A 20,276-nucleotide genomic window follows, 5' to 3' on the forward strand; every position below is an offset into this window, starting at 1 on the left:
GTAAAAAAAAAAGAAAGTTAAATGTAAGAGTTGATTATATCATCAAATATGTCATATGATGACGTAGGTTAAATATATAGTATTATATTGTGAAGTAATAATGGTAGTGTAGTGAGTAGTGACCACATACTATTGGTCCTAAGATTCTTTCTTATATGTGTTGTTATCATTTTAAAGCATTAATTAATAAATTAGATAAAGGAAAAGGAAAGCCTTCTTCCACAAACACACTTTCTCCCCTATTTCCCGTATCACTTTCTTCACTAATTAATTATTGAGCATTGCTATTAGGTACTAATGGTGATTAGTACTTTCTCGACATATCACATTGCGATTGGCTAGTGATACTTCTTAAAAACTATTATATTAAATTATATGGGATTTAATATTTAGTTAGACCAATAGTGATATTAACACATAAGAGAGTGCTAAGCACCACTAGTGCCCTTTAGCATTTCTCTTAATTATTTCATATTTTTATATAGTTTTTGCCAAGTATGTAGAAAAAAAAAATCCAAATATCATAAAAACAAGCGTTAGAATTTTTTGATAAAAAAAGTGTTAGAATATATTAAAAGAATAAAGAACAACCTTAACAGAATTTTTTTGATTTTTTTGTTGATAAAAGAATTTATACTCTTCCTCAATAATTACCTTTTTCTTTTTTTTAAAAAAAAAAATAGGATAATTGAAGCAATTGTTTACTATATTTAGGGGTGTATATCAATTGATTTGATAATGAATGATCTAATTAAAATTGATCACCGAACATTAAATATCCAATTGTGATCAAATTAGATTAGATATTATTTTTGAATATGCAATTAGATTGCGTTGAATATTAGATGGGGTGTCCAAAAATTTAAGTAGAAATTATACAATATATGAAAAAAATTATAAGAGTTAACTTTTTATGGTATAAATAAATAACACTTTAAGATTATAAGCTTTTTGGAGTAAGTTTTTGTTGGGTTTTATGCCCTAAATAAAACTCATTTCAATATAATCAGATTTACTTATTAATATAGATCAGAAATAACATTTAATGTTGCATGGTTCACATGATTTATTTCATGATTATATGTACATTATGTATGAATTCATCTGAAACCTTTTCACATACTTGATCCTGTTTATTGTGTTGTCAACACATTGGAAAGTAAACATAACTATGTGAATAAAGTTTCCTAGATTTATCAGACATAGGGTTTTACTGATATGATAATCTACAACAGAGTTTACTTGCATTTGGAGAAATGCTATGTTCTTTCCAGAGCATTAGTTAAAGTAAAGCTCAGGTTGGATGCATGGAGTATGCATCGGAAGGGACCGATATTGAACTTTGACTTAGATTTATTAAACTTACCGTAATATCTATTCAAGTCAATATCGCCTAGTTGATCCTAGATCAAATGATCTTAATCCTGTTATGATTAGGCTCAATCTCAAGAGGCTATTCGTGTTCTTTGATTTGTTAGTTAAGCCTACTTTTAGGTCAGGGTGATACGTACATTTTGGGAACACGGTAGTGCAATTGAGTGGGAGCGCTAACATAAACATGGAATCTATAGCTTCTATCTGGCGAATAGTAAGTAAAGGATGATCTCCTTCGAGCTTGACCAAACGAACATAAATGGTGGAGTACTCATTTCACATAAGCTGAAATATCATTTATACGGGATTAAGTGTTTTAAGGATTAAATATATTGTAGGGTGTAACGGTAATCTAATCCCTTTACAGTGTAGATCATTCATATAGAGAATCATTGATCAAATTAGGATTATAACAATGGATAACTAATGATGTGTCTATATGGTGGAACATATAGACCATTCTATATACTGAGAGTGCAATTCTAAGTTCTATGCGTGGATTCAACGAAGAATTAATAAGTTAGTGAATTTTAGTGATAAATTCTTGATCTACTTATTGGAAGCTCGGTTATATAGACCCATGTAGGGGTGTTCATTAGATCACATCCAATATTTTTAGACCTATCCAAATCCGATCCAATCATATATTGGATGTTAGATTTTACCATCCGATCCGATCCAATTAATTTCATCATCCAATCGATCCAACATCCATTGGATGTTGGATTGGATCGGTTCTATCCATTGGATGTATTTCATATATATTTATTTGTTTAATTTGGGTTAATCTAATATTTTAGACCTAGTATTTTTTGGATCGGATCAGATCCATCCAATATTTTAGATCCAGTATGTATTGGATTGGACTGGATCCATCCAATCCAAGAAAAAAAAGGTAAAACTTTAATGTTAATTTTCATATATACATATAGATTTGATGTATAACAATATAAAATCTAATTACTCATCCAAACTAAATGAAAATACTAATTAGTTCGATTGGATGTTGGATGTATTGGATTTTTAGACACCCCATCCACCATCCGATCCGATCCAATTGGATATTTAAAAATAACATCCAATTGGATATCCAATGTTTGGCGGTCGGTTGTAATTGGATCGGTCGGTTCTCATTGGATTGGATCGATTTATGCACACCCCTAGACCCATGGTCCCCGCACTAGTTGAGATAATATTGCTTGTAAGACTCATATAATTGGTTTTGATTAATCAAGTATAATTCTCAAATTAGACTATGTCTATTTGTGAATTTTTCACTAAGTAAGGGCGAAATTGTAAAGAAAGAGTTTTAGGGGCATATTTGTTAATTATGATACTTTGTATGGTTCAATTAATAAATATGATAAATGACAATATTATTTAATAATTATTTATAGTTATTAAATAGTTAGAATTGTCATTTAAATGGTTGAATTAGAAAATTGGCATTTTTGAGAAAATCAGATGCAGAAAAGATAAAACTGCAAAATTGTAAAAAGTGAGGCCCAAATCCACTATGCATGGCCGGCCACTTTTGTAGGGAATTTAAACTGATATTTTCATTATTTTAATGCCAAATAATTCAAACCTAACCCTAGTGGAATGCTATAAATAGATAGTGAAGGCTTCAGGAAATTTACACTAAATTTTCTACTTTTTCATTCAGAAAAAACAGAGCCTCTCTCTCTCCCTATCTTTGGCCGAACCCACACTCTCTCTCTCTTGTTCATTGAAATTTCGAAATTCTTAGTGTGAGAGTAGTGCCCGCACACAGCAAGTGATACCTGAATCATAGTGAGGAAGATCGTGAAGAAAGACTTTCAGCTAGAAGGAGTTTCAGCACTAAAGAATTAGAGAAAGAGATCCAGGTTCAGATATTGATAATGCTCTGCTACAGAAAGGAATCAAGGGCTAGATATTTGAACGGAAGAAGTCATTATATTCCGCTGCACCCAATGTAAGGTTTCCTAAACTTTATATGTGTTTATTTCATCGTTTTAGAAAGTTCATATTTAGGGTGTTAATCAACATACTTGTGAGTAGATTTAAGATCCTGGTAAAATAATTTCCAACAGTTTTTCCTTTAGTTCCTTTTATATTATACTAAATAAATTTAAAAATTTATAAAAAAGAAAAGAAGGTAGAAATTTGTTCTCTTTCTTTCTCTTTTCCTGTTATCTCTATTTGGGTTCTACTTGCGCAGCGCTAGAGTATAGACCGACGTCGAAGTACTAACAGATCTTGCAAAAGTGCATCTGAAGAAATTTCGAGAAGGAATGGTCTAATGGGTTTTCTGGGTAAAGCTTGAAGATTCTTCAAGCCATGGCTTGAGCGAAGAGAGTGGCTACTTTTCCCAACTTTCCTCCCTCAAGCTCGTGGTTCAATCCTAGTTTACATTTACAATGCATTCAATTGCCACGGTACTCGCCCCACCCATAGAGAGAGTTCACCATGCCTACTATCAGTGTAGGAAGGGATTGTCTATTTTTAGCTCTAGTGTAATGCCCTAATATTTAGGCACACTATAATGATTTTCTAATTACAGTGCACGTCTTTGCTAATCACATAGTTTTCTTGAAAACCGTGACAAATTTAAACTTTTGATCTAACATTACTTTTTATATATATACATATCCAAACAAAAAGTTAGGATCCCGCTTTTAAATCTTATATTTTTTTTTTCAAAATAAACATTGCAACATGTCGCACAGCAAGAACAAAATGAAGTCCAAGTCGTCCCGAGATTGAACTCTCCAAGTCACACTATCTTGACATGTTTTAGTTTTGAGTTTAGGTCCCCAAGAAGGATTTTAGCAAGTTATTTACCCATTTATATATTATAAGTCATTGATACAGACAAGTTCATCCAAGCGTAAAAATAATTATATTTTTAGTGTAAGATTATATGCTCAAATATAGGGCAACACTGAAAGTGTATCTTAATCACGAAGTAAAATAACTTTTCAGATCTAATGTAATATAAATAATGATCCTAACATTTCAAGCTATACTTATTTATTTATATAGTAACATCATCAATAATTGAAGACTAATACCAATTTTTATAATTTATTTCTCTGAAAAAGATTAAATATATTGAAAGTATTTTTAATAAATTGTCAACTAAGTGTTGGATACTGTTATAGTGAGATTTCTCTCACCTAGAAACTCGAGACCAGACTCCTCGTTAAAAGGACACGTGTATTCAAATTCCCAATGAAAGCTGAAATGTCCGTAAGAGCCTTCTCGAAGTTTAGACCTCGCCCAGGATAAAACCAGCGAGATATTGCGGGTGCGATCTAATTCACACCGCATAACCATAATCCTCATCATGCAGGGTAGACCCAACTCGCATATGTCAGAACATGTGCGAGTGTCTTCCTCTATACCTCCGCGACGAGTATGGAGACCGATGCCCTATGAGACAGTTTTGGTCCCAGCGACTCAACAGCCCTAACAGACCAATATAAGTTCGCATGTCCAGATGTTACCAGTTTTAACATGCGACGTCTATAACGGGCGATTACTTAAGGACGCAGACGTTCCAAACGTATGTGCGATCCTACGAGCTCAACAGACGGAACATGAACGGTCAACTCGCAGATGCGAAAGATGCATACGTTGATGAATTCAGTAACTGTCATACATTTATTAATGTTAACGTTGTTTGAGTTTAGTCATTGCAATTCAATGTGTAAATAATGGATTAACAATAAATGTGATCCTCATGTAACCGATTGGGCACCTGCTTTGTATATAAAGGGGTGATCCACCGTGAAAATGCACCTACGAATCCCTTGCTACAGTGGACTAAGCGTAACAAAATGCGGATCGAACCACTATAATTCACCGTCTCATTTATTTTTCCAGCTTTGTTGTTTTACTCTCGCATTCCTATTCGAGTACTCGCCATTCTAGGTTGAATACTCGCATTTGTCATCTCTCAAATAATTCTCTCTTTTACCAGTTAAATTGTACTTTTTGGTGTTGCGAAATATCAGTAACAACATTTGGCGCCGTCTGTGGGAATTTCGACTGTAAGATTCTATTCACCTCAAAGAACATCACTCAACATGGCTGGAAATCACGCTAACGGAGCTAACAATGAATCCATCAACATTGGAACGATGAGCGTACCATTGCCTGGAACCGGAGTGCCACCTGTAGACGTCATCAACGGCGGGGTAGGGAGGAGCAACATCAGACCACTCAACCTATTTCCAGAAACAACTGGTCCTCAAGTCGGAGGCACGTCCACACCACCAGCAACCATGCATTTTCCCCCGTCACCCGGCGGTCGTGTCCGAAGGAGTGGTCCGGCCTCACGGCGATCAATACGCCGCAATCCGGGATCGGTGCGAGCACTACAAGCCGAGGTGGATGGACAGAGCCGAGCTCGACGCCCTCCTCGGGTCCCTGCCGTTCGTAACGAAAACCCTCAGGTAACGGTTTCTCGACGTCAAACTAACCATGCACGCAGGGAACGAAGAACTGATCCTGAAATCTTGGACTTGAATCACCCGACGTCAAGAGACCAATACGCAAGGTTGCCTAACCAGAGCGCACAAACCGACGAGGATCCTGAGCGCCGCAACCCTCGCAGTCGTCACCCTCGAGATAACGACGCAGAGTCAGCCTCTTCATCCTCGCATGACCGTACTCCCAGCAGGTATACGAGGTCTGGCTCTGTGCAAACACAGCAAGGAGGACGCTACCGTGTACACCGAGGTGATCTGCGTGATCATCTCAATGCAGTCTTTAGGGCGCGCTCCCGCGGCCCGCATAACACGGAGACGCTCCATGATCCCCATACGGGCGATCAGGGTGTCAACACAGTTAACAACCCGCCCATCGCGCCGATCGCGACCACTGGGATTAATATCCCTTCGAACCTTGCCGCAGTGGCTGCGAGCCCCACTGTTGTAGCAACTCCACCTTCTGCGACAGGAGGAATCGACCAAAGTATGCTTCTGCAAGCTTTGAAGATGCTCGAGCGACGGCGTAAGCCCATATACAAGCTGCACGGCACCTCGCCTTTTACCGCAGAAGTGCGGCAGGCCCAACTTCCAAAGGGGTTCCGTTTATCCGAATCCCTCAAATATAAAGGTACTTCTAACCCGTTAGACTACCTAGAAAAATTTAACACCATAATGGAAGTGGACCAGGTGCCGCAACTCGCGAAGTGTCGCATTCTCGCGGCCACACTCGAGGAGAATGCCCATGATTGGTTCACCCAATTACCAGAGGCGTCGATATCGACATGGGAGAACTTCGTCGATCTATTTCTCACACATTTCCAGGCCACGATGACGTATAGGCCACCCTATACGACTTTGGCGAACATCAAGCAAGAACCTGGTGAGTCTTTGCAGAATTATTTCAAGCGTTTTAACGCTGAAGTAACAAAAGTTGAGAAGGCCCCCGAGTCTTCGCTTGTTTGCATGTTAATAACAGGTGTCTTGCCAAGAACCGACTTTTGGAAAGAGCTACAGGCCCGAAGGCCAGAATCCTTGGTAGAATTCTTCGCCATGGCCGAACCTCATAAGAGAATCGAGAACTCCTTGGCGGAATTGGAGAAGGGCAAGAACAAGCGGCGATCGCCCATAACGCGGTCGCGGTCCCGCAGTCCGCGAGGAAAGAATTCCAGGGGCCGAAGCCCCAGAAGACGCAGCCCACGCAAACCGCGGAGCCCGAAGTTGGCTAAGTCGCCTCCAAAAAAGGAGTCCTCACCCAAAAGAAAAGGAGGACTTCGCTTCGTCAACTATACCGAACTTGCCGTACCTCGAGACCACATCTATGCGGTTGAGGAAAGGAACGGCGTCTTTAAGAAGCCGCCCCCCATCAGGGGAAATCGCGACCGAAGAGACCCCAAAAAATTCTGTAAGTACCACAAGGATATCGGTCACACTACCCTTGAGTGTTGGGTCTTGCAGGACGAAATTGAAGAATTGATCAGAAGGGGAAAATTCGACAAGTATAAAAGGAGCGAGGAAAGTCACCCCCGAGCGGATGACAAAGGAGAAAACCAGAATGCGAGTGGCTCCAGAACACCTCGCAATATCCTGACTATAATCGGAGGACCACACATCGCAGGCGACTCTCGCAAATCACAAGAACGATATGCCAGAGAAGCCAAAGAGAAGCCGCTTACCAATGTGAACAATCTTGGTGAACGGCCAGAGAAGCTCTTCAAAAGAGAAAGCGAGGACATTGTCTTTATGGAGAGCGATGCGAGATGGGTCCACCACCCGCATTCTGACGCGCTTGTGATAGTCGCCAATATAGGTGGAGACAACGTCCATCGCATACTGGTCGACAATGGAAGTTCGGTGAATTTACTGAACTTCCAAGCCTTCAAGCAAATGGGGCTACAAGAAAAAGATTTGCGGCCAATGACATCGAGCATCTATGGTTTCACAGGAGATGTCATAGCTATCAAAGGGATGATCAAACTCCCAATCACTTTGGGAACTGCCCCAATAACTGCCAAGTCGATGGCCGACTTCGCAGTAATCGATCAATACTCAGCATATAACGCCGTAATTGGACGGCCAATTCTGAAGGAGATGAAGATCGTAACTTCGATCTATCATCTAACAATGAAGTTCCCTACTCCCTCTGGAGTAGGATCAGTGAGGGGAGTCCAATCTGACTCTCGAGAATGTTACAATGCGCCCGTCAAGCTCGCGAGAAAAAGGACAGTGAATGTTATCCACCTTTTGGACGCACCACCACCTCGCCAGGAGATCCTCAGGATCGAGGAGGTACCGCACATAGACAAACCAGACTTGGATCCGAGAATCCTTGATCACACCGCCGCAGCCCAAGCCGCGGAAGACACAATCGAGGTACCTATAGATCCTGTAGATAATAACAAGGTTTTAAAAATTGGCTCTAGATTAAACATACAGATGCGAGAACAATTAACAACTTTTCTGAAACAAAATCTTGATATCTTTGCCTGGAAACATTCAGATATGGTCGGGATATCTCCACAGGTCATGTGTCATCGCTTGAACATTGACCCCGAAGTGCGAGGTGTCCGACAAAAGCGCCGCAAAATGGACCCCGCGAGGTACCAAGCGAAGGAAGAAGTTGACCGCCTCCTTGCCTGCGGCTTTATACGGAGTCATTTTACCCCGGCCCAGTTAGCCAATCCGGTACTCGTGCCAAAGCCCAATGGCTCATGGCGTACATGCGTTGACTTTACAGATTTGAACAAAGCCTGTCCCAAAGACAGCTTTCCTCTTCCTAGCATCGACCAGCTTGTCGATGCCACTGCAGGACACGCACTTTTAAGCTTCATGGATGCATACTCGGGATACAATCAAATCCCGATGTACGAACTGGATCAGAACATACCTCGTTCATTACTGATCGAGGATTATACTGTTACAAGGTCATGCCTTTTGGTTTAATAAACGCAGGTGCGACTTACCAAAGGCTAGTGAATATGATGTTCGCAGACCTGATTGGAAAGACAATGGAGGTATATGTTGACGATATGCTCGTATAGTCGCAACATGCGGAGGATCATATCACACACTTGCAGGCCATGTTCGACATATTGCGACGATATAAGATGCGTCTAAACCCCTTAAAATGCGTCTTTGGGGTGGGTTCCGGAAAATTCCTCGGTTTTATGGTAAATCAGCGAGGAATAGAAGCCAATCCTGCGAAGATTAGAGCGTTGGTAGAAATGCCGTCTCCGACTAAGCCAAAGGAGGTTCAGAGCCTCACAGGCAAAGTCGCGGCCTTAAACCGCTTCATATCCAGATCCTCTGACAAGTGTAAAGAGTTTTTTCAGATCCTGAAGGGTAACAAGAGGTTTCAATGGGATGAGAAATGCGAACAGGCTTTTCAAGCGTTAAAAACGCATCTGGGGCAACCTCCAATTCTATCAAAACCGTTGCCCGGAGAGGTTTTGTCTATTTATTTAGCAGTCTCCGAGTATGCGATCAGTTCAGTACTTATTCGCGAGGACCAAGGACGTCAGCACCCGGTGTACTACGTCAGTAAGCGATTATTGGACGCCGAGACGCGTTACCCTCAGATGGAGAAACTAGCTTTTGCCTTGATAATATCCTCAAGAAAATTGCGACCTTATTTCCAGGCTCACAGCATTGAAGTTTTGACAAACTTCCCCTTAAGACAGGTTTTGGCAAAGCCAGAGGCATCGGGAAGATTATTAAAGTGGGCTATGGAGTTGAGTCAGTTCGACATCAAGTATAAACCAAGCTCCGCGATCAAGGGGCAAGCCCTAGCAGATTTTATACTAGAGTTCCCGAGCACAGAGGTAGCGGTTGTAGAGGGTGGAAATGACATCGCCATGATAGACAAAGAGGTATGGACATTGTATGTTGATGGGGCCTCAAATAATGAAGGTTACGCAAAGTGGGATATTGTTAATCGATCCCAATAATTTCAAGGTACACGCTGCTCTACGTTTCGAATTCTCTGCATCTAACAATGAAGCCGAATATGAGGCTTTAATCGCAGGTCTGAAATTGGCTCTCGAGATGAAAGTCGAATACCTACAAGCATTTAGCGACTCTCAAATTGTGGTATGTCAGGTAAGTGGAGAATACCTAGCGAGAGGCGGAAGATTGGTTAAATACTTAGCCATCGTTCGCGAAATCATGCAGAAGTTCAAACATGTAGTTGTGTCTCGAGTACCGCGTACTCAAAATGCCCATGCAGACGCCTTGGCCCGACTGGCCTCCACTAGAGAAGCCGAATTACTCGATGTAATTCCGGTAGACGTATTGTCTCATCCAACCATAGATCGAGAAACAATCATGGAGATCGATGACGTTCAGGAGATTACCTGGATGACTCCTATCCTCGCATACCTTGACAAGGGGCTCTTACCTAATGATAAAATAGAAGCAAGAAAATTGCGACAACGAGCAGCCCGCTATGTGATATATGACCAGAGCTTGTATCGCAGAAGTTTTAGTCAACCACTTCTCAAATGTATCAGTGGAGAAGACTGCGGTTACATACTGCGTGAAGTACACGAGGGAATTTGCGGCAATCATACTGGAGGTAATTCCCTTGCCTTAAAAATTATGCGGCAAGGGTATTACTGGCCAACATTGCGACAAGATGCCCTCGCATTTGCAAAAAGGTGTGACAGATGCCAGCGAATAGCCACTTACACACACCAGCCCCCGAGTAACCTCCATTTTATCACGAGTCCCTGGCCCTTTGCAATATGGGGAATTGATTTAATTGGCGAGTTACCCAAGGGAAAAGGCGGAGTCAAATATGCTGTAGTCGCGGTTGACTATTTCACAAAGTGGGCTGAAGCGAAAGCACTCGCGGCCATCACAGCAACGAAGTTGCGCGAGTTCGTCTACACTTCCATCATCTGTCGCTTTGGCATTCCGCACAAGCTCATTTCAGATAATGGGAAACAGTTGTTGTAAAGAGATGCGACGACTATGCGATGATTTAGGAATTAAAAAGCCTTTTCTGCGGTCGCTTACCGCAGAGCAATGGGCGGACGAAGCGATCAACAAAATAATTAAGCACACCATAAAGGGAAAATTAGAAGACCGCAAAGGGGCATGGCCAGATGAATTACCGCAAGTCCTATGGTCTTACAATACAACCCCTCGATCTACAACTGGCGAAACACCCTTCTCACTTTCTTATGGGTGCGAGGCCATGTTACCAGTAGAAGTTGGGGCAGGATCCTTGCGCAGAGATGCTTTCGATATCTCGCAGAACAGCGAGAATCAGTTGTTTTGCCTTGATCTTTTAGAAGAAAAGCGTGATAAAGCGCAACTACAAAACGCGGCTTATCAACAACGAACAGCAAGATACTTTAACTCGAAAGTAAAGATAAAACCTCTGCGAGTAGGAGACTTGGTCCTTAAAAAAGTAATGCCAAATACCAAAGTCCCAGCCCACGGAGTCTTTGGAGACAATTGGGAGGGACCATACAAAATCGCAGATCAAATTGGTGATGCCACTTATCGACTCGCAACACTCGATGGAACCGCGATTCCACGAGCATGGAATAGCGAGAGCTTGAAATTTTATTATCAGTAATATTCACGTTATTCAGTTATGATAATTCGAGTACTTATACTTAGATGTTTTTTGTTCAAAATACTTCCTAAGTATAGGGGCATGGTACCCGCATGTATCACTGATTGCTTGAATAAAATCACTTATTAAGTTTTTCGAGTAATTTAATTTACCGAGTTTTTCCTACTTTATTACACCAAGCTGTAATTAAAAGTCGCATATATATATATAATTGCATTCACACCAAGCTGTGATCAAAGTTAAATATATATAAAATCGCAAGTACCCGTGTACTGCGTAAATATTAAAATGCAAGCTATCCCTGCGAGGATAGAAATTTGTCCAAAAAGTAAGATAAATTTCTTTAAGTACAGAAATGCGAGTACCCGTGTACCGCAGATAAAAAAAAAAGTAAGATAGAAAATAATCAAGCAACAGGAGTAGTCTCATCAGGAGCAGCCTCGTCTGCAATCTTGCTCACGACTTCATTCTCGACCTCTTCAGCCTGTACTCCCTCGATTTCATCCGGAAGGTTACCTTGAGTCTGGGTAGGAGACATCGCGCGAAAGGCTTCAGCCATTTCAGCAGCTTCAGCTCCAAGCAGCGAGAAGTCGAAGTCAGGGACCTTGGAAAGAGTAGTGTAAATGTAGTCAGACACAGCCTGATCGTACTGTTTCTTCCCTGTCTCTTTCTCAGCCTCCAAGTCGCGAGCCATCTCAGCGATCGTGTCCTGCGACTTCTTGAGCTCGAGCTCCACCTGTTCTTTTGCCCTGTTGACTTCCTCGAGCTCCTTCTCCTTGGCCTTGTTAAGCTCCTCCATCCTCGCCACCTCCTGCTTCAGCTTCTTTATGTTCTCTTGAAAATGGACGTTCTGCCTCTTCAGCGAATCAGTTTCCTTCGAAGGAGTAGCCGCGGCTTTCATGAACAAAGCCATGGATTGCACGGCCAGTTCAGTAGATCGAGAAGCAAGATCCTCGTAAGGAATCTCAGCCAGTAATTTTTCCTGCATGGCCAGAAAGTCGCGAGCACGAACAGGAGAGTCGATGACGACTTTCTTCCCCTTGTCCTGAGTAGTTTTAGCCAACTTCTTGGAGGAATCTGCAGCAAGCGAAGTCATCACATCGCTCTTCCTCTTCTGGGCAACGACCGGCGAAGTCGCCGGTGTTCCACCCTTTTGCTTGATCTTCAGGACAGGGGCAGACTTCAAGAAAGTCATGTCTACAAACACAAAGAACAGATAAGTAAAAATCACAATCCTACCCGTCAATTTATAGCAAAAGGACGAGTTACCTGAAGTTTGTCGAGGAGTTTGCTTAGAAAGACGCTTATCTATCCGCTCCTGCTGTTTCTCAGATGGTTCTTTATATACTGGCTCCCGCTGAAGACTCGCGTTCTCAGGGATCAGTTTGTGTTCTCGTAATTTGGCAGTCGTACACAGTAATCGCCAGTCGCGATCTTGTACCGGAAGACTCCCAAGAATTTCAGCTACCCCCTTCTTATTCGCGTCAAGCGTTGGTCGAGCTGGTCTATCTGCGATGACAACAAAAAACGAGTTAGCAAAAGATCTCGAAAAAACGAAGTAACAGATTTTATCTAAGTCAACAAATATGCGACATACTGGGTCTGCGATTAAAGTCGGTCCTGATCCCAGGAACCTTAAAAACATAAAACCATTTCGACTTCCAGTCGCCCATGTTCGAGACCATCCCCTCAACACCGTTTATTTCAGAAGTCGCCCATTTACTAAAGCAAAAGAAGCCATTATGAAGACCCACGCTCTTTATGTCATAGAAGTAACTAAACTCCTCTACTGACGGAGCCCTATGGGCGTACTCCATGTACATCGCATAGAATGCTAGAACAGTGCGATAACTGTTGGGTGTTAGCTGAAAAGGCGATACGTCATAACGTCTGAGAATGGCTGCGACGAAAGGATGAAACGGGACCGATACACCACATCGAAGAATGGGTATTGAGATGACCACGTCTTCTGTAGGGATGATCGCAGGGTTGGTGAACGGAAGGTGCGCTCTCTGAGAGGGTTTGGGACTTTGAAACGCAAGTCGCAACAAATTCAACCTCACGAAGGTGGTGAAGTCAGATTTGACGACTCTCGAGACTAGGTCTTCGCATGAGAAAGGTTCGTTCAATTGGGAGTCGTCGACCGAGTCCGTCCCACTCCCTTCCGCTTCCTCTTCTTCCCCATCTGATTCGCGGACCGGAGTAGTCCATTCCTCCTCCACCTCCTCGACCTCGATGTCGGGAGCGTGTCTCGTATGGATGAGGTAGTCGCGCGCTGACACTGTGGATTCGCTATCTCGGATATCGATTGTCCCAGGTTCAGCGAGCTCCTGTACCATCCTCTCGATGTCTACGGAAGACATCGGACCTAACTCTATCTCCGCAGCCTCCATTTCGGAGATGTCCGTAGGAAGAAAACTGTCTCTCTCTTGTGACGACTCCCCGTCAAAAGCGCGACCTCCTGAGCCGAGCTGCTGGCTGTCCGATAGATCGCTCATCTGAAAGATAGAAGATCTTTTCAGCGTGATGGATGTGTGAAAAAATAAAGGTAAGTGATCTCACCCGCAGTAGAGTATAAAAGTCGCATTCGACAAGAAAGTCAGGCTCCATGCGAACACTGACCCTCCTATCAGCATGCGAGAAGAAATGTAACTATCTTTGGGCGAGTAATTCACGCATCCTCGGTTGTGCGGTATACCTCCAGAAACGGCTGGGCGTATCCCAGTGACTCAAGAAGTATGCATTTTCGAGCATAACCCTGAAGTTACTGGGAGACACCCACCGTTTCGAGACAACCTACCAACCAAAGAGTACGATCATTCGAGTATTAACGCACGTCAACAAATGGCTGGGTGTATCTCAGTATCTCAAGGGACATATATTCGCATATATAGCCATTAGAATACTGTGACACACCCACCATTTGGAATGGCAATTAATACTCTCACCACTCAGCCCGCGACATGTAAAGATCCTAAAAGGTCTAGTCAACAGTTAAGCGGAAATAAGTCTTGGAAATATGCGATTATTCAAGTTGTTCAACCGAATACCCGCGAACATTCAAATTGTTCATCCGAATGTCCGCGAGCATTCGAGACGTGGATCAGTGCCTATGAATTGTATACGGTTATGTCAGTTTACAGGTCCTACACTATGAATATTACCCAGTTTCATTGACCCAAAACACATAAATACCCACTAGCATACACTCCTAAAAGTTTTCAAAAACATCCAAACCCAGAAAACAAAGCACATTATCTCCAAAAACAGAAAGCGAAAATGCAGTGATTTAGAAGCTAACCTTTAGTTTTGATTCCTGCGGTTATTCTCGATCACTTCTGAGAATGAAAATGTTGTGGAAAGTGGCAGAAAATCTGGGAGTGGATTTTGTCTGAAGTGTATGCACTGGAGGGAAGTTAAGAGAAAAGAGGGAAAAATGGGAAATTTGATTCGTATCAAAGCGTTTAAATACCCATATCCCTTATTTATTGGGATCGTGACACGTGGCAGTCAGAATGCCTAAGGTCGCCCAATCTAACGGCCAATTATGGCCACGCCTACACGAAAACCGAAGGGTTTTGTGACGTGGCATCCTAGAGATAATGAAAATTAATCATTACAGCCGTCATTTTTCGAAACCCTCGATGGGACAACCAAAAGGTCACCTCCTCGTGACAACCTTTCACCTGTCTCTCGAGCAATAGTTTCCCTCAGTGACCGCTCTAGTCACGTCGCGAAACTAGGGGCATGTGTTATAGTGAGATTTCTCTCACCTAGAAACTCGAGACCAGACTCCTCGTTAAAAGGACACGTGTATTCAAATTCCCAATGAAAGCTGAAATGTCCGTAAGAGCCTTCTCGAAGTTTAGACCTCGCCCAGGATAAAACCAGCGAGATATTGCGGGTGCGATCTAATTCACACCGCATAACCATAATCCTCATCATGCAGGGTAGACCCAACTCGCATATGTCAGAACATGTGCGAGTGTCTTCCTCTATACCTCCGCGACGAGTATGGAGACCGATGCCCTATGAGACAGTTTTGGTCCCAGCGACTCAACAGCCCTAACAGACCAATATAAGTTCGCATGTCCAGATGTTACCAGTTTTAACATGCGACGTCTATAACGAGCGATTACTTAAGGACGCAGACGTTCCAAACGTATGTGCGATCCTACGAGCTCAACAGACGGAACATGAACGGTCAACTTGCAGATGCGAAAGACGCATACGTTGATGAATTCAGTAACTGTCATACATTTATTAATTTTAACGTTGTTTGAGTTTAGTCATTGCAATTCAATGTGTAAATAATGGATTAACAATAAATGTGATCCTCATGTAACCGATTGGGCACCTGCTTTGTATATAAAGGGGTGATCCACCGTGAAAATGCACCTACGAATCCCTTGCTACAGTGGACTAAGCAGAACAAAATCTGACTGAACCACTATAATTCACCGTCTCATTTATTTTTCCAGCTTTGTTGTTTTACTCTCGCATTCCTATTCGAGTACTCGCCATTCTAGGTTGAATACTCGCATTTGTCATCTCTCAAATAATTCTCTCTTTTACCAGTTAAATTGTACTTTTTGGTGTTGCGAAATATCAGTAACAATAGATACTACAAATTTATGTTGATCAAAAGAAGATGAAAGACTCAAAGATCTATATAAGAATTTTAATATATATTCTAGTGAAGAAACAAAACAAGAAGAAATTGCTAAATTTTTATCTTAAATTATAAATTACATATAATTAATATTTTAAAAATTATAATAAAAAATTTATCCTATGTAATATTTTTTAAATGGGTAAACATCTTATCTTCTAATTTTTTCAATAAAATTTAAATAATATTTCTATTATTAAATTAAATATTTTAGATAAAAAAATTACAAAAAAAAAAAAAAACTAAAAAGAAAATACAACGTGCCTTTGCACGTAGTTGCCGCCTAATATAATCATAGAAATATTTAAAATTTTGTACTAACGTATTTTTATATTTTTTTAATATTATTTTTGTGTGTTTTTTTTTTTAACAAATTATCTCATTTAAAAAAAAAAAATCCTAAAATGAAATTATAATATCTTTCTTTACAAAAATAAAATTATAATTTCTTTATTCTCCATATCCCATCGTCTCCGCCACTACGTTAACCCTTCTCACCTCACAAGATCAACTCCTTCGTCTCTTCCCTGTCCTCGCCGCCGCCGCCGTTGTGGATGCTCTAATCTCGACACTGTAACTGCTGACCTACTCACCTCTCATCTTGTCTTCTTTCCATCAACCTTAAGGTATTATCAATGAAACTTTGTTCTAAGAGCTAAATTTAAAGCATAGGGTGGTTTCCGACTCTGTATGTGTAACTAAGCCTCTTTAATATTAGATTTCTAGAATTATGAACTCAAAATGTCAAAATTATTCAATGTTTTTGTTCTATTTAAGAATGGCTACCATATGTTTGATAAAACACCTCAATGAGTTAATTATGCAAATAGATATCATGTTCTTTCTTATGCCAGATTTTTTGTTTTTATTTATGCCTTAAGATTAAGTAAAAAAAATTAATTATATCATGTTTATCACAACACATTAAAGTATTTGTACTCTGTTTCTCTTAAAGGACTTGAGATTCATTTGCATATTTTCAATTATGTTGCTTTGTTAATTAGAATTTTTGCCCGGATCTTAACATGTACTAAATTATACCTCCTGAATTTTTAAGGCTGTTAAAAATTCCCCCTAAACTATTGACATTGTTGGATTTAAAGAATTTTGTCTAATTTTGATAAGAAAATTCTAACAAGGATGAAAGTTGAGTGAATATGATTTGGTATATGTCAAAATTTGAGCAGCATGATTTATTACATAAACAATTACCGAATTAGTAAAATTGAATGAAATTAGACAAAAGTCCTTAAATTGGAGAAATTTTAACGGCTAGAAAAGTTTAAAAAACATAATTTAGTACATGTCAAAGTTTAGAGGGCAAAAAATTTAATCAGCCTTTTGTTTTGCAAGGTTGTGCTTTTGTATATTGAATTGTTCTTGGCTTGAGTCTTGTCATGAACATTGGACATTAGGTATTTGATAAAATGCCTCATGGAGTGAAATGAATTTATAATGTACATAAAATATTTTAATGATAATGGAGGTAATTGAAGTGGGATTATTGGATTGATTATTGTGCAGCATATAATGGAGGTTCAAGTCAAAGATACAGTTCTAACACCTGCACCTCTGGTTAAGGTTTCATTCTCACTTGGCTCGGAAATTTATTCTGCCAATGCAAATAATGGAACCCTTTCTGAGCAACTGGTTTCATTGAAAGAGGCAAGCATGAGCATATTGAAAGAATACATCACCAAACATAATGTTCCCAATGATGTCCCTGACGAACCGCTTGACGGGAGTTCATCGGAAAATGATGATGCGCTTGAGAAGCCGCCAGTCAAGTCTAAGAAAACAAAGATAAATTGATGCCACCATTTTCTTTATTTTTAATGAAAAGCTTATTTCTGGTGTTGGATTATGACTGCTTGAAGTTCTAACACCTGCACCTCTGGTATTGTGAAAGCTAAGTGTAGTTGGACCTAATAATTCTTGTGTTGTTGTATTTTTGTAGTTACAATTAATTTCTTGTCATCGGTGTTGGTTTAGTTTTTCTGAGATGAATGGCCATGAAAAGAAAAACAGAAAATAATATGAATAGATGAATCTCTTATTACAGCTTTTCCCATAATAATCATAAACTGGAGAAAAAAGATTTATAAATGAGGAATAAATGTTTTGAGTTCGTATGAAGGCCTGTTTGGAAAGCTAAAAGAGAATTAGAATTGAGTGTAATTAAAAGTAATTATACAGTTTTATAAATTTGTCTGATTACGTAATTAGATTGTATTTGTGTAATTGGAGATAATTTGAGAGGTTCAAACTACACTCTCAAATTTGTATACTCTCATAAGAATTATGTGTAATTATATTATATAATTACTAAAAAAAAATTTGTTTTAAATATTAAGTACGATTTTTTTTTTTTTTTAATAATTACTAATTATTTTATCTTATATCTAAATGTATTTTTTGTATTTTAAAATAGAGTGTAATTAGTATGTTTATTATATTTATCTAATTAATTTGACTTTAAATAAAGTAATGAATATTTTTATATTACTGCTAATAACAAAAATCATGGGAATCATTATTTGATTTTTTTTTTTACTACATTAGTTAAAAACAAAGAATAGAATCAAAATTTGATGTGTGACCTATTGATGTGTGTGTGAATGCAGAATATAAAAAGATCTAGATTTATTCACATAAAAAATATTTATAAAATAAGAAAATATCAAGAAAGAATGTGGAAAATTATGCACCATCATAAATTTGTGTGTAATAATTAGGTGTAATTAATATTAATAACTAGTTTTTATAGAATAAATTAGCAAAAATTTATTATTCACACCTTATATAGAATGATGAGAACTGGGTTTTCAGTATTTTGGAAAATAAATTACATGATTTGCACAATTTAATTTACAGGTATATTCTTTATAAATTTGCACCCTGTCCTATATAATTTACAACATTATTTTATATAATTTTTTTTCAAAAAAACTGCATCTCAAATTATAAATTATGTATAAAATTTTTGTGTATCTATTATAATCTATGTTTATATTTCAAAATTAAAGAAGTTTATTATTATAACTTATAAACATATATAGAAGAAGAAGAAAAGAATGAAATCTGTGGGATTTGGCCAAATCAACAAATACAGATAGAAAATAAAAGTATCAATAAATTACATACTAATAATTAGAATGAAACTTTATAAGGGAAATTAAGATACAAATCTCTTACTTCCATACATATATTTAACTTTAACACAACCTTTTTAAATTTTGTGAAGTATTATAGATAAATCTAGCCTTTCTCATCTAATTCTTCTTCCCAAATTCTATACTAGAAAAAAAAAGAACTCCATCTATGTTCTCTTATCATAGTGATTGAGCAACAAGATTTTACAAGTAAGTTCTGTTTTTTTTTAAAAAAAAATTATAATTAGATTTTTGATTGTTACTATGGTTTATGTGTTTTTTTTTTCTCTCTTCTTTATTGGATTATGGGATTTGGTTAAGTTCAAATTGACCCTATTCACTATTGGCTAAGAGATTGGAATTTTGTTTCCTAAAATTTAACTTTCTAGTTTAGTTTTTCTTAGATTGTGTCTATTTTTTTTTTTTTTTGTATTCTATCCCTTTGATTTATTCTTTTTATTTTGTCATTGGTAAGCTCATTGTTTGTTTTAGTTGCTCAGAAATAAAATAATTTAGTCGAGTTAAACTTGATTTAATATTTAGATAATATATTATTCTTTTTAGTTTGAAATTTTGTAGGTTTTTTTTTTTTTTTTTTTTTTTTTTTTTTTTTTCACATTCAATCTACTCTTTTATATATAAAAATGGAGAAACTATGTATACCATGGAATCATTGTGCTGATTTTGACTTGAAAATTTTTCAACCTTAGTTCCTCATTTTATTTTGACATGTGAAAGTGAAACATTGTAGTGAAATGTTAAACTATGAAAATAGTGTAGAAACTTATTAGCAATTTATTAGTAATGGTATGTGGTGTATAGAACTTATAAATATATAATTACATAGAGAACGCTAGATATGGAATGAGAAAATAAAACTTTAGTTTATTTCGAAAAATTTATCTTGTTTAGAAGATGACCCGTTAACTATCATTGGTACTTTCATTGAAAGTGATTTGAGTAATTTCAAGCACGAAAGATAAGGGACAGTTAGAATCTTCAAAATCATGGAGTCTCTT

The 20,276-nt window shown here is 38.8% G+C and overlaps 1 protein-coding gene across 1 annotated transcript; it reads left to right on the forward strand.

The window, feature by feature from the left end:
* The first annotated feature begins 16,532 nt into the window (after positions 1-16,532).
* LOC115721910 (uncharacterized) lies at positions 16,533-18,082 on the forward strand. The gene is made up of 2 exons (XM_030651013.2): positions 16,533-16,731; positions 17,630-18,082. Exon 2 carries the CDS (start codon positions 17,636-17,638, stop codon positions 17,915-17,917), a length of 282 nt encoding a protein of 93 aa, XP_030506873.2. The 5' UTR covers positions 16,533-16,731; positions 17,630-17,635; the 3' UTR covers positions 17,918-18,082.
* Positions 18,083-20,276: the final 2,194 nt, after the last annotated feature.

Source organism: Cannabis sativa, chromosome 9 (genome assembly GCF_029168945.1).
Source record: "Cannabis sativa cultivar Pink pepper isolate KNU-18-1 chromosome 9, ASM2916894v1, whole genome shotgun sequence".
In the NCBI taxonomy this organism is placed as follows: domain Eukaryota; kingdom Viridiplantae; phylum Streptophyta; class Magnoliopsida; order Rosales; family Cannabaceae; genus Cannabis; species Cannabis sativa.